General features: G+C 53.5%; 1 protein-coding gene across 1 annotated transcript; it reads right to left on the bottom strand.

Moving 5' to 3' along the window:
- Positions 1-2,533: 2,533 nt before the first annotated feature.
- Positions 2,534-14,212, bottom strand: EIF3K (eukaryotic translation initiation factor 3 subunit K). The gene is made up of 8 exons (XM_081216921.1): positions 13,977-14,212; positions 13,002-13,100; positions 10,523-10,643; positions 9,147-9,221; positions 6,342-6,408; positions 6,164-6,241; positions 4,083-4,208; positions 2,534-2,602 (listed from the first exon to the last, which is right to left on the bottom strand). The coding sequence occupies exons 1-8, from the start codon at positions 14,033-14,035 to the stop codon at positions 2,571-2,573; spliced, it is 657 nt and encodes a 218-aa protein (XP_081073047.1). The 5' UTR covers positions 14,036-14,212; the 3' UTR covers positions 2,534-2,570.
- Positions 14,213-14,891: the final 679 nt, after the last annotated feature.

Raw genomic sequence — 14,891 nt, 5'->3', positions numbered from 1 at the left:
GCCATGACCTGGCCAAAGACGCGGGTGTTGGCTGTTTCCAAAGTTGGTTTGGGCTGGGTCTGTGTTGGGGCAAAGCACCCTCTTCCTGCCTAACCTGCAGAACGAGCCCAGGACTCTTGTGCTGGGCTCGCTGGGCAGGGAAAGGCCACTCAATGGGCCATCTGCCCCTCCCTGCGTGCTCCCGGTTGACACTGAGAAACCTCCCAGACCAAGGGCTCAGAGATGAAGTGGATGTCGATGTCCCCAGCCAATGAGGTTTAAAGGCTCCCTTTAATTGCCAGCTTTGAGGCCACTTCCCAGCAGCCATCCATGGACAGTGCAGTAATAATAGCTACTGTTTATGGACGGTCAAGGTGCAGCAGGCAAGAAGAGGGAGAGATCCCCGAGTGAAAGGGTATGGCCAGTGGGCCCTGGCATTAGGTTCACCATTTCCACATCACCATTTCTTGGAGTTCTCAAGACTTCAGTCAGAACTTATTAAATGCTGTATCCCATTACTGGGAAATCCCTGGCAGTCTAATGGTTAGGATTCGGCACTTTCATGGCTGTGGTCCAGGTTCAATCCCTAGTCAGGGAACTAAGATCCCACAAGCCTCACGGTCAAAAAAATAAATTAAATAAATAAATGTTGAATTAAAACAAATAAATGCTGTATTCCATTATTAATGCCACTTCGATGAAACAAAGGAGAGAGGGCTGCATCCTCTCAGGGTAGGAACATGAACAGGTCCTGGGATGTCTAGAGGTGACTGTGGAAGCAGCTGAAACAGCAGCCCTAAGCCGGAGCCACCATGACAGGTGACAAGTTGAGTGCATTAACTCACAGCAATGACTGAAGTGGGTACTCTCCCCAGCTGTAAAACTGAGGCACGGAGGGGTTGACTAACACACCCAAAGGTCACTAGGCTGGTGTTTGAACTCAGTCGTTCTGCAGAGCCAGGCCTCTTAGCTGCTCAAAGGATGATCCTCCTGGAGCAAAAGCAGGTTGGCAAAGCAGGACAAGTTGTGGCTTCCAAAACAGAGAAAGGTCATTTCCTCCTCCCCTGCAGGGTGGCCATGGCCCATTGTACCCTACACAAGGGCAAGTGCTACGTGGGTGAGCGGGAGTGTGCCCACCCAGAACGGGTGCCTTTTGCTGACTCACACAACCAAATGGGTGGGTAACAGCATCCCTGTCTCCCCTCCTCCTACCCCTCTTAGAGCTAGCTCCCAATTCCTGAGCTGCAAAAGCACCCTTTGTCCCCAGCGTTTGGGCATGCCCTAGTTCCTGGATCCTGCTCAGGTCTGATCCCAGGGCAAGGGTGTCCCGTCTGGCCCTGGCTCCCCAAGTCAGGGCCCTCAGAGAACGATCGGTGTGAGTGCTGGCAAGTGGGGAGGGCTGGGAAGGCTGGCAGCACAGGCTCACCTGCCCTTTCCGTGGGCAGAGTCCACACATACCGTCATTTGAGAATGAGGTGCTCCCTCAGGGGCACCAGCAGTCTATGTAAAGGGATGTGCATCTACTGTGGCATTTGATTTCCTCCATTTTCCCCAGTCACTGCTGTCCCCACTCCCTCTTCCTGCAGGCAACAGGCTCACAGGTGAAGACACCCGCCCAAAGTCACTCCGCCTGAAAGTCTGGAATACCTTATAAAATGTGAATAACCAACCTAAGGTCACTCTGCCAGAATATCTGGAATACTTTGTAAAATGCAAATAACCAACCCAACTAAGGATCATGTGACGTGTGCTAGGCCTGGCCACTATAGGCTGGGACTTGGCATGGGGTAGGGGTGGAATGGCCTGGCCTCAAATCCCAATTTTCTTATAAAGTCTCACCAAACAGAAGAGTGCTGGGGACTAGTTTGCAACACTGGGGACAAACTCTTCTGACTCTGAAATTAACGACTCCAGTTTTCTAAGCGCCAAAAACAGGCTAGGTCCTGATCTGAGGAATTTACCGGCCAGAGCTCACAGAATCCTCATGATTCTGACAAGGGTGCATTATTCTCCCCCTTTCACAGATGAGGAAACTGAGGAACAGAACGCAAGGACACAAAACCGCTTGAGCAAGCAGCCAGAATCCCCCCACCCAACTCACCCCTCCAGCCACTGCCTCAGGGCCACTAGTGGCTGCATCTGTGAGGGCCAAGGGCAAAGCTGGTGCCTCTCCCTCACCAGGAACCCAGTGGCCACACCTGTTTGCCTGGGTTTTCAGGAGGACAGGACAGCCCAAGCTGGCCCCAGGTGCAGGGCTGGGCTCCAACATCCCATTCACACCCTCTTCCTTGCTGACTCACCCACAGCCCATTCACACCCTCCTTGCTGACTCACGGCTGCGTGCCCTCCACTTGTGACCTGACAGGTCAGGAAGGTGGTGATGGAGGTCAGTTGCTGGGTCCGGGCAGAGGAGGAGATCAAAGGAAGCTTGGCTGCTGGTGGACGTGGGTGTGGGCAGCCAGAACAGAGGTGGCCCCAGCACAGGGCCATGCGAGGCCTGTTCCCCCGGTGGGAGAGGGGCAGAGTCAGGAAGCCAACAAGAAGATAACAGGGCTAAGAAGTCAACAAGTCTTTATTAAACGCCTGCAAAGTTACTGGGAGGAGGCCATGATGCTGGACACACCTGTTGAAAGGGAAGGCCAGGGTCAACGTGAGCAGAATGGGAGACGAACCTCTAGCCACCAACCACAGAGCCCATGATTGTTTAGGGACAGATGATCACAAACCCCCTGAGTCACCATCACAAAGGCAGTAGAGTTAAAAGTCTGGAGTCTGGAACAAGGAGGCCTAGGTTCGAGTCGCGGCTCTACCCTGTACCGGGGGCAGGGGGCGGGGGTGACCTCAAGCAAGTCACTAAACATCAGTTTCCCACCTATAAGAACCATCTACCCTATGGGATTAAATGATGGCCTTAGAACAATGCCTGTTACTAAGTAAGTGTAGCTTGCTATCATCAGCACCATCATAGTAACATTTATTACGTACTGTTTGCAAGACACTGAGCACTGAACCTGCATCTCCTCATTGCAGAACCCTTTGCTCCAGTGAGTTCTCTCAGAGAACCCCACCCAGTGGGCACATCTCATTTAGAGTGAGGGTCCACAGCCCCCAAATGTGGAGATGACTGCCCGCTCAATCTTGTTTCTCGATTAAGGAGCAACTTGGTTTGTACTCAGAGGCTACACCGTACCAGTCCGTATCTTTAAAACACCAGAATCACACTCAAGAGGGCAGGGAGGAGACCCAGGGCCTAAGGAAGCAGCCCTTCCCTGTCCTCCGGTTCTCTCTCACTCCAGGGCATCCACCCAGCGCAAAGGTGAGAGAGCGTGTGCTAATGGAACAGCAAATTTGCTCCAGTTGAGCAGCCAGTGGAGTCTGTGTTAGGTAATGTATACGTGATGGTGACAAGGGTAACATCCCGTGAGCTGTGAGACTGGTTCCTTGCTAAGTGGTGCGTGTGGACTGCCTCGCTTCACACTCACACCTCCGTGAGGTGCCTATCGTGGTGGTGTTCAGTCACTTACAATAATGGCACCTACCTTACGGGGGTGACCTGAGGACCAATGACTTAAAAAGTGTAAAAAACTACACAGTGTTTGTTATAATCATTGGTGCCATCATCCCCACTTAATACGTGAGAAAACCAAGGCACAGAGAGGTAAAAATCTCTTGCCCAAAGTTACACAGCTATGAAATAAAGAACCAAGATCCCACCCAGCTAGCCGGACCACAGAGCCTGCACTTCCTGGTTGGTGTTTTGCTGTGTTTTAGCAGATGCCGGGGCTGAGGCCCCGAGAGCCCTGGGATCAGTGAAGGTGCGGGGACACCCTGCAAGGCCCCTCCAAACCCCAGGAAGTCTTTCTTACTGAGTGCTTCAGGGCAGGATACAGTACCCAGAATTCCAGGGGAGGACACCCAGCATCCTCTGCCATCCCTCCCTGGGCAGGCGGCCTGGGACCGAAGAGGTCAGAGGAGTCTGGCAGATGCCAATTTCCTGGCCTTGAACCAGAACTTATTTACCTGGGTCCTTTGGGGCCCCAGCCCTGGTCTGTCAAAGGGCACCTCCTCAGGCCTACAGCCTGAGGCCTCAGGCCACCACTCACTGTCAAAGTCGATCTTCTCCACGATGTTCTTGGGCTTAATGCTCTCTTCCTGGCTACAGATGAAGATCTGGCCCGACTCGTCGGTGCTCCAGCCGTACTTGCTCATCCACACCTTTAGCTGGCTGTCTGCAGGGGACACAGCAGCACAGGGGCTTTGCGCACTCTGATCCCACAGCACCGGGGGACCAAGGTGTCCTCCTTCCCTGCCTTCCTTCAGCCGACCTGGTCTCCTGCTGCCGGCCTGGTGCTTCTACAGTTCATTCTCTGAACAGCAGCCAGAGGGAGCCTTTTAGCCTTCACATCCTTCCCATTACAGGGCTTTTGTCTTAGCCTCCTTTCATTTTCGATTTACCTCTCCCAGTTCGAAGCTCGGCTCCTAATGACAGCAGTGTACTTATCTGCCCTTCCCCACAATCTACATGAAATGGCTTCAAAATTAGGATGTCTTCGTTACCACTAACAATAAGCTTATGGCACCAGGTTTAAGCATTTCTCTGCAACTGTTTTTTGCCTTTAGAAAATATGCCTGTAAGGTTGTCCAGCCAGAGAAGTGTTCTGTTCCTTGAAATAACTCTTTTCTGCATGACTATTATTCATCTGTTTCTCTTTACAGTCATTTCTAAGGGTTGTTTCATCCCCTTTTGATTTAATTTCACTTTTAAACATGTAAAACATCTATCCGAGGTAAAGCACTTAGTATAGTGCCTGACGCAAAGCGCCCACTAAAAGTTAGCTTCCACTGAAGACAAACAAACATCCCACAAAAAACCCACCTGGCTCAAAAGGCAAAACTATCCAAGACGGTACTCAGAGAAATCTCTCCCCCAACCCGCCACCCTCCTCCCCGTTCTCACTCTCGCTCCCCAGGGAGTAACCATTTTCCTTAGTTCTTTTATTTTTCCTTCTTGCGTTTCTTTTTGCAAAATGAGCAAATACACACACATTTTTTTTTTCTTTTTGGAGGGACCCTTTTTGTGTGTGTGTGTGGTATGCGGACCTCCCACTGTTGCGGCCTCTCCCGTTGCGGAGCACAGGCTCCGGACGCGCAGGCCCAGCGGCCATGGCCCACGGGCCCAGCCGCTCCGCGGCATGTGGGATCCTCCCGGACCGGGGCACGAACGCGTGTCCCCGGCATCGGCAGGCGGACTCTCAACCACTGCACCACCTGGGAAGCCCTTGGAGGGATCTTTAAAAACATAAATCTGGGGCTTCCCTGGTGGCGCAGTGGTTGAGAGTCCGCCTGCCGATGCCGGGGACACGGGTTCGTGCCCCGGTCCGGGAGGATCCCACATGCCGCGGAGCGGTTGGGCCCGTGGGCCATGGCCGCTGGGCCTGCGCGTCCGGAGCCTGTGCTCCGCAACGGGAGAGGCCGCAACAGTGAGAGGCCCGCATACAGCAAAACAAAAACAAAAACAAAAAAAAACATAAATCTGATCAGGTCCCTCTCTGCTCAGACCCTCCAGTGGCTCCATCTCACCCAGGGTAAAGGCCTCCTCAGGCAGGAGGCTCCTCAGTATCTGAAGCCCCTCCCACCACCACCTCTCCGCCCTCAGCTCCGCCCCCTCGCTCACCCTGCTCCAGCCTAGGGCTTCCTGGCTGCTCTGTGAGCACACAGGATCCTCACATTTGCTCTGCCCGCCTCACTCCGCTGAGTAACCATTCAGATGCTGCACCTCCTCACCTCCACGTGCCTCCTGTCCCCCCGCCCCTCGCCCGCCCCAGCCCTCTCTAGGGGCTGTCATGCATGAATTCCCACTGGACGTGTACATCTTCATTTGTCATCTGCTTTGCCAACTTCACGAGAACGAATCTGAGTCATTCTGTGTTGTTCACTGCCGTGGCCCCAGGGCCTTGAACACAGAGTAGGCGTTCAATTAATTTAAGCAGAATAAATGAATGAATGCCATAGGATCCCCGCCAAGGAAGGGAACATTTTATACTAATTCCTTATTCCCTCCCTGGGCCTTCAATAATGACCTGGTGAGGCAGGGGTGGGCCCATCTGAGAAGCTGGCTGAGGCCCACCGCCCTCCTCACTCCCAACCTCCTGAACGGGCACTAGGGACCCAGAGGGGGCCTTACCTGTCAGATCCCCGAGCATCTCGGCCAGCAGCCAGCGATCAATGTGCTGATAAGTAATGCCCACAACGTGGCAGATAACTGTGGGAATTAGGGACAAAGATGATGAAGGGCCACCCCCAGGACCCTGCTGCCACTCCCTCCCCCGCAGCAGGGAGCCCAAGCTCAGAGAGGGACTTACATTTTCGGACAGAGTCTTCAAAGCCAGTTATACCTTCCAAGAGGTCCATGTTTTCATCCAGGGCTTGCTGGGAGGGGATTTACAATGTTGAAATAACATTAACATCAATAATGTCAGGAATACTAACACTGACAATAACAGCAGTGAACACCCCAGCATTCACCCCACATGCCGGCCCTTATTCTGTGTGCAACCTTATGATGAAACAGTTGCTGTTTTTTTGCCCATTTTATTTTTCTCTCCGGTTGCACCACGTGGCATGTGGGATCTTAGTTCCCTGACCAGGGATCGAACCCGCACCCCCTGTAGTGGAAGTACAGAGACTTAACCACTGGACCGCCAGGGAAGTCCCTTGCCCATTTTAGAGATGAGGAAATCAAAGCTCAGAGCAGCTAAGTGATCTGCCCGAAGTCACAGAGCTGGGGTTTGAACCTGGCAGGCAGAAACCACAGTCCCAAGAGAGGAGACAGATGCAGATTAGCTACCTACACTCACCCACCTCCTCTTGGCTCCCATCTCCGAGAAGAGGGCAACGGTCCTACCACAGCCCACGAGGCCCCCCAGGATCTGCCCGCCACCTCCTCCCACTCACCCCCTCACTCCAGCCACAGGGGCTCCTCGCTGCCCCTTAGAAATTCCAGACACCCGCCCACCTCAAGGTCTCTGCGCTGGCTGCCTTGGGGGCTGGAACTCTCCTCCCCCACAACTACCACTCCCACCTTCTTCAGGCCTCTGCTCAAATGCCACCTTCCCAGCCAGGGAGCCCCCCAACCTCAGAGAGAAATGAGGAACCTGCAGGGAAAACAGGAAGGAGCAGCCGGTGTGGCGGGAGGAAAGCCAGGAGAGCAGCTGTCCCGGAGGCCAAGAGACGCTGGCCTGGCAGCTGAGCCGGGGCCTGAGAACTTCCTACCGGACCTAGCAATGGGGACGTCACTGTGGGTCTCAACAAGAGTGGTTCCACGGCCTGCGCGTGGGTTGCGGGGGCAGAGGCTTGGTCTAAGAGCCTGAATGCACTGAACGGCGTGAGTTCAAGTGAGCAGGGGGAGAGGGGAGGCTGAGCACAGGCAACGTGGCCCAGGGGCGGGCCGACCGACAGTCCCGATTCAACGGAGACTGAGGGTTTCCTGGGATGTGAGACTTTCAGCTTGAAAACCAGGAAAGCCCTGGGCAAACTGGGCCAGCCAGTGCCCCAGCCGGGAGCGTGGCTGGAAGGGGAGAAGAGGAAGCGGGGCGGGGTGGGGGGGGGGAGGCAGAGCTGGTGGGGAGCGTGGAGGTCCAGGGAGCATTCTCTTTTTTAGGCTGGAACTCACTGCGGGGTGGACGTGCTCCGTGGTGACAGAAACAGTGTGGGAAGGCCAAGTTTGCTGCCATCAGAGACTGGGGAGAACGGCTGGGGTGATGCTGCTGAGTGGGCCAGAGGGAAGGGGGTCGGTGCGCCAGAGCAGGGGTGCCTGCGACGGGAGGAGGGACAGGTCGCCCACGAAAAGAGAAAAGTGCTCCGTCAGCTGCCAGTAGACGCCTGGCCAGGGGCAGGAAGTTCTGCTTTGGCTGCCTCTATTTTCCCATGAAATGAGAAGCCCGATCGTAAGCTGAGGTGGGGAGAAAGCGGTGGCGATGGGCAGCTGTGAAGAGCTGTCCAGGCGAGGGGGAGGGAAGCAAGGCCCCAGGCCAGGAGGAGCTGAAGAGTGGGTCTGGGTCGCTTGCTGGGTCTTCTCCAGCCTGGAGCATCCCCTGAGACACGGGTGTCGAGGGGAGGAGTGCGCGCCTTGTGCTGAAGGAGGAAGCAGAACAGAGGACTGGGGCTGCTGGCCAGGCCCAAGAATGTCGGGTCGGAGACCTGACCTCACGGGGGCGAGCTGGGAAGCGAGGAGGAAGTGGTCGGAGGGTGGAAACGTTCGACATTCATGGGCAGAAGAGGAGGCCGTTACTGGTGAAGACGAGTACAGGCCGGTGGCTCCCAGCCTTAGCCGGCGATCAGAATCACCAAGGATGTGTTTAAAATCCCTAAGCCTAGACCATGCCTGGGCCAGTTACATCAGATTCTGTGAAGGCAGGATTCACTTGTTAGTATTTGTTTTTTTTAATTCCTCAGGGGTCCAGTGTGCTGAGAACTGGTCTAGGATGTGACTGGGAGTGAGGGGCTCGGAAAATGGGAAGGCCAAGAAATCCGGAAACTGAGAAGTCAGGGTGGTGGAAGGATCACGGATCTGCCCTTTCAAGTATCTAAGAATAAAGACAGGAGTGGTAAAGAGTGGCAGTGAGCTAGATTCACAAAAATGAGGAGCAGTCATGGGGGGCGGGCAGGGGGGTGCTGATACCAACAAAGTGGGGCAGGGAAGTGCTATCGCAGGCGCTTCGGGGCTGGGGGCTGGGGGAGGGGAGATGGGTCTGGGGGTGGCAGTGAGAAGCTAGGAGGCCACCTGGCCTCCCACTTGGGAAGCTGCAGGAGTGGGAGGCCAGGCTCAGTTAGAACAAGAAAAGGGGGGAAGAGTATTTAGAGGATGGAGGACTTTTACTGGAAGAACGTGGGGGGAGGTGGAGGGAGAGAGGGGGGAGGGGGGAGGAGGTGGGGAGAGAGAGAGCGCGCCCGCACGAGCACGCTCCTGAGCTTTGCGGGCAGAGGAGAGGACCTGGGAGTCCTGGCTCTGGGTGAGGATGACCATTCCATGTGACCACACACACAAAGCTCTGAGCACAGGGCCCACTGCCACGGAGGCAGCCAACAAATGTGCATGGCTGTGACTTTTAGCAGTCTTTTCCACGCGGCCCAGTCACCACCCTGCCCACGGACCCAAGGGAAGTTACCCAGAAGGCCTGGAAGTGGCATGTCTCCAGCAAGTCTCCGAGGTACAAAATCTGCCGGATGGGCCGTTCTTCTTGCTGGGAGGAAGGGTTAAGGGCAAAAGGCCTTGGAGCCTGAGGAGGCTGCTGCTGACCCTAGGCCAGCCCGCCCATCTTCTGTGCACCGCAGCACGCTCGTGATGGCAAAAGTGAGAAACACCCTAATGACCCAGTGATGGGGACAATTCAACTGTGGCCACTCCACACACTGAGATCGAGTCACCTCTTATAGAAGTGACATGGAGAGAGCGATGAGACCCACTGTGATAAGAAAAAAGCAAGATGCAGAACGATGTGTGTAACAGCCCACCATTTGGGTGGGGAGGAATATGTGTCTATAAACACCTGTACGTATGTACCTGTAGGGTATCTGTGGAAAGGTAGCCAAGAACTGCAAACAACTGCTGTCTTCGGGGAGGGGAGTAGGCGGCTGTGGGATGGGGAGGGAGGAAGCCTTGGCTTTTTCACTGTACACTTTGTTGTACTTTGAACAGTGGACAACGTGCCTTTTTTAAGCCACCGGAACAGACCTCTGGGGAAGGTGGACAGTCTCTCAGAAGGCAGGTGCTCCCATGGACACACGTGGCAGAGCAGGTTCAATGAGGAAGACACTTCTCAGCCCAGCCACCAGTGAGCAGGCCAGTTTATTGATTTTTCACTCAGTATTTCTTCACTGAAGACCAGCACTGTGCCAGACACTGTGCCAGGCCCTGAGGTTACATACAATGAAGTTCAGCTGACAATCCAGCTCTTCAGGGCTCCTGCCTTTTGCCTGGTGGTCTTTACTCAGCTAGGAAGCCTCATGGGAATCCTTCTAAAGCATAAATCTACCCACATCACTCTGTAGCTTTAAAGCCTTCTACGGCTCCCCAGTGCCCTTTTTGAGTCTGACCAATTCTGTGGCGCAGCTCTGCCAAACTTCCTCTACTGCCTCTGAAAAACAGCACCGAGCTCTTCTCCTCCTCCTTTCCTACATACTATTCCCTTTGCCTGGATCACCCTTCCCTACCACTTCACCTAATTCCTCATCTTTCATATGTTCCCTCCTCCAGTAAGCTTTCCTAGCATCCAGGCAGGTTCAGGTGCCTCGTGCTCTCTAACCCCAAGCCCTGACTATTTCAGGCCGTCACCGACAGGACAGGTGTCCCCCACTGGACTGTGAGCTCCGTGAGGGCAGGGGGCCAGGCCTTCCTCAGCCTCCACAGTGCTCCAGTCCCAGCCAGCACCAGGCCAAGCTCAGAGCTCAGTGTCTGTGGCTGAACTCAGACCACTTCCCCATGAATTCAGCTACCCTGCCCCGCCCCCTCCCCCACACCCAGCCCGGGAAATGGGAAGGATACATGGGCCTGGTCGATCATGCACTTGCACAGCGTGAAGTCGGTGTGGGGCAGGTTGGTGAGGGCCTTCAGCAGGATCTGGGCGGTGACTGTGGTCTGGAAGAAGGCTGGGTTGAACTGGTACCTGGGAAGGGGAACAAGAGACACAGTAGCAGTGTTGTCTCCAGGTCCCTGGGCCTCACCAGGTGCCAGACAGGCTGCCCACTGCTTCGGCCCAGAGTCTGGGAGCTGGACACACCTGGGCTCCGACCCCAACCACACCACTCTCTGGCTGTGTGACCTTAACCTCCCTGACCCTACTTTCCTGCTCTGTAGATGGGGACAGTTAATCCTCACAACCAGGCAGTACGGCAGACAGTGTTGAGTGATTCATAAACAAATGAGTACATAAGAGCCAGTCTGCAGTAGTGGTCAAGGCTCTGGAGCCAACTGCCTGGGTTTAAACTTCACTGCTGAGTGACCCTGGACTACTTATTTGTTTGTTTGTTTGTTTGGTGGGGACTAGCGGATTACTTATTTTAAATGCTCTGTGCATCGGTTTCCTCCCTTGCAAGAGGGGACAATAGCAACCATATCTAGCTCTTAAGGGCAACTGAGCTCACAATTAACTCACATCTAAGTGTGTTAATACACACAAAGCTTACAGCACAGCAGCTGCCACGTGGGGAGCACTCACCAGGCAGCGGTAATCACCAATAACAACCCAAACAACCTCACAAATACAAGTGATGTTATCTCCATTTTATCGATGGCAAAACTGAGGCTATGCAAGCTATACAAATTACACAGCTGGTAGTATGTCAATAAAGCACTGAGGAGGAAGAACCCAAACGTCCACTGACAGGAGAGCAGATAATTAAGACACAGACACACATGGAACACTACACAGCAATGACAACAAACAAACTGCAGCCACACAGAAAAAGGATGGAGCTCACAGACCCCGGGCCAAGTGGAAGATGCCAGATGCAGAAGAGCTCCAGCTGTATAATTACACTTATGTCAAGGTCAAAGCAGGCAAACCTGAACTGAGCTAGTCAGGAAGCGTGTGTATGTGTGCGTGTGTACGTGCACATGCAGTAAATTCACATAAAGCCAGGCCATGAGAGCATACCACGAGAGTGGTTACCAGGGTCAAGGTGGTTGGCACAAAGCATATGGGGCAACGGACCAGGGGCGCTAACAACACTCAGTTTTTCAATTTGGATGGTGATTACATAGGTGTTCATTTATAATTGCTTGTTAAACTATACATGCGTTTTATGTACTAGCCTGTATGTGTGTGTTTTTTTTAAAAGCCATCCCTCTTCCAGCCCCAACTTCTCTGGCTTCCTAGTCTTGCACATTAAGAGAAACCACATCCTATCCAAAATATCAATATATAAAGAGCTCATACAACTCAATACCAACCAACCAACCAACAAACAACCCTATTAACAAACGGGCAGAAGACCTGAATAGATGTTTTTCCAAAGAAGACATACAGATGGCCAACAGGCACACGAAGAGGTGCTCAACATTGCTAACCATCAGGAAAATGCAAATCAAAACCACAAAGAGATATCACTCCGCATCTGTCAAAATGGCTATCATCAAAAAAAAACAAATAACAAAGCATTGGCGAGGATGTGGAGAAGAGAGGACTCTCGTAGGGTGTTAGTGTGATGTAAATTGGTTCAGTCGCTATGGGAAACAGTATGGAGCTTCCCCCCAAAATTAACAATAGAACTACCACATGATCCAGCAATCCCACTCCTGGGTATATATGTGAAGAAAATAAAAACACTAATTCGAAAGATACATGCACCCCAATGTTCAGGGCAGTACCATTTACAATAGCCAAGATCTGGAAGCAACCTAAGTGTCCATCAGCAGATGAACGGATAAAGAAAATGTGGTACATATAAACACATACACACAACGGAGTATTACTCATCCATTAGAAACAAAAAGAATGGAAATTTGCCATTTGCAGCAGCATGGACGGACCTAGAGGATATCGTGCTTAGTGACGTGAGTCGGACAAGGACAGGCAAATACCATATACTCTCACTTCAGTGTGGAATCTAAAAAATAAAACAAACGAACGAATACAACAAAACAAACAGACTCATAGGTACAGAGAACAAGTTAGTGCTTAACAGAGGGCAGTGGGGTGGGGGAGTGGCAAAAGAGGGGAAGATAGGGGATTAAGAGGTACAAACTACAATGTATAAAATAAATAAGATACAAGGATGTAATGTACAACACAGAGACTATAACACGTATTTTATAATAACTTTAAACGGAGCATCATCTATAAAAACATCCAAACGCTAGGTTGTACACCTGAAACGAATACAACATTGTAAATCAACTGTACTTCAACTTTGAAAAAGAGAGAGCGAAGCCACATCCTGCAGGCTACCCCCAACTCCCACCCCACCCAGCGCTGGGAGTGCTGGCTACTGGCATGGGGGTGGGAATGGAGGCAGACACGCACAGCTTCAGGACAGCCAGGTTGGCTTCCAGATCATAGGCATTCTCCTTGGCTTGTGTCTCCACATAGCGCTCCAGGGTGGCCAGATTCTCAGGATTGTACCTAAAGTAGAGGAGAAACAAGATGGGTAAGCAAAGAGGAGACAAGAGCTGAGGCCCGTCACTCTATGGAAGCCGGTGGGGGGTGGAGGGCACTGTAGCCTGCTCCTCCCTCTACATCTGTCACTGGCCATTTGCTCTACTCAGATAATGAATCAGCTCTATAACTTGACTGAAGCTTATCCACATCCCAGACCCAAGCGTAACCTCTAAACCCCGTCAGAACCCTGGGGCCTTTTCTAGGATGCCTCCTCAATCTCTCAGCCAACTAGCCCTGGCAGCCTGTATACCTGGCCCCCTGGACATCTTTGCCACCCACCCCTTCCTTCTGTCCCCAAACCCCACTGTGGTCTAGCCCCATCCTCTCCTGCCTGGCTTCCCACATCCCAGCCCCGACCAATCTACCTGTGCTCCCCCCATCACCGCTATGACCACTCCTGGCTATCGCTGTCTATTGTCTGGTCTACCTGGACTCTGAACTAGGAACTGCATGAAAGCATGACCTTTGGCTGTTTTTGGTCACCTCTGGTCCGCAGCATTGCCCAGAACTGACCGAGTAGATTTTAGTAAACATGTGTTCAATGAATGACATGAGGGAAAAAAGGGGGAACGATAAAGAGGCACCGAGAGACACAGACTGAGGGAGGAAACTGAGCGGCTGATGGAGGGAAAGCTGAGGAGCAGAGAGGGCGGTCTTAAGGCAGTTAAAGAGGGGGAGACTGAGCGGTAGGCAAGGCTACCTCCTGCCTTTAGGCCTTTACAGTGCTTGCCTTAAACATGTCCTCCAGGATGACTGAAAAATCCCACCCCTTGCTGGCTCCAGAAAACCCTCTCCTCCACCCCTCTTGGCCAGAAGCGCTCCCTCCGACCAGGCTCAGACCTGTCGATCCCCTTGAGCAACTTGCCCACGTTCGCTCTCATCTGCTCGAACATCGCCATGACCGCTGTCGCCTCCCACACCTGGGCTGCAGCCGAAGTCCCGGCCGGCACTGCGTCCTCGAGAACTGTAAGAGGAAGAGCTGGTGGAAACGGAAACTACGTCTTTGTTTTCTCTCCAGCCCGAGCGGTGGAGAAGGTGTGGGGAAGCTCTGGAGGCTACTGCCACGCTTTCCGGCTGCCACGTGACTTCTTCCCAGCGGCGCAGTTAGCGCGTGCGCATACGCTCTACCCGAGCAGAAACAACGGCGCGAGAAAAGACCTAGTCTAGCCCAGTGCGCAGGCGCCTCTAGAGGCGAGGAGGCGGGGCTAAGCTTTTCCGGGGCCTCGCGTGCCCAGTTCCAGCCCTTGGGAAGTGCGCGGGAACTCCCAGTGAAGGAGACTGTTTCCTGGCAGCTTGCACCCACGTCGCATTGCGCGCGGCCGTGAACTCAAAACTGTGTTGGAATGCACGTGTTAGATAGATTCCTTTTGGGCCGTGGCCAAGTCCCGAGGAAGGTGCTCTCTGAGGTCCCCTTTTGGCCCAGGCGTCGGCCCCTGAGGCGGGATCCTGAGCTCCTCGCACTCCATTCTAACGCCGTGGGTAGCGGCCCGCAAACCGTTGTTCTCTGCCCGGCAGGGGCGGGGTGAGGGGGTTCCTGGACCCCTGCGGCTCGTTTTGTGGGTGGAAGCGAGTGCCCCGTGTGTGCCGTCACGAGATGTGTGAAGAGATTCTGCACACTGCAGGCATGAATACACATGCATGTGTCACTTCTGTATATGCTCTGGGTACCTCCACATATGTGCACACAGATATCCAGGCATTTGCATGTCGACTGGTCTTCGCACCGCACAGGAGGTTACCACTCAGTGCATGTAT

This window comes from Mesoplodon bidens, assembly GCF_964165515.1.
Source record: "Mesoplodon bidens genome assembly, chromosome: 18".
In the NCBI taxonomy this organism is placed as follows: domain Eukaryota; kingdom Metazoa; phylum Chordata; class Mammalia; order Artiodactyla; family Ziphiidae; genus Mesoplodon; species Mesoplodon bidens.
Note: the sequence above shows the minus strand (reverse complement) of the source record. Positions and strands in the feature narration are given on the sequence as shown.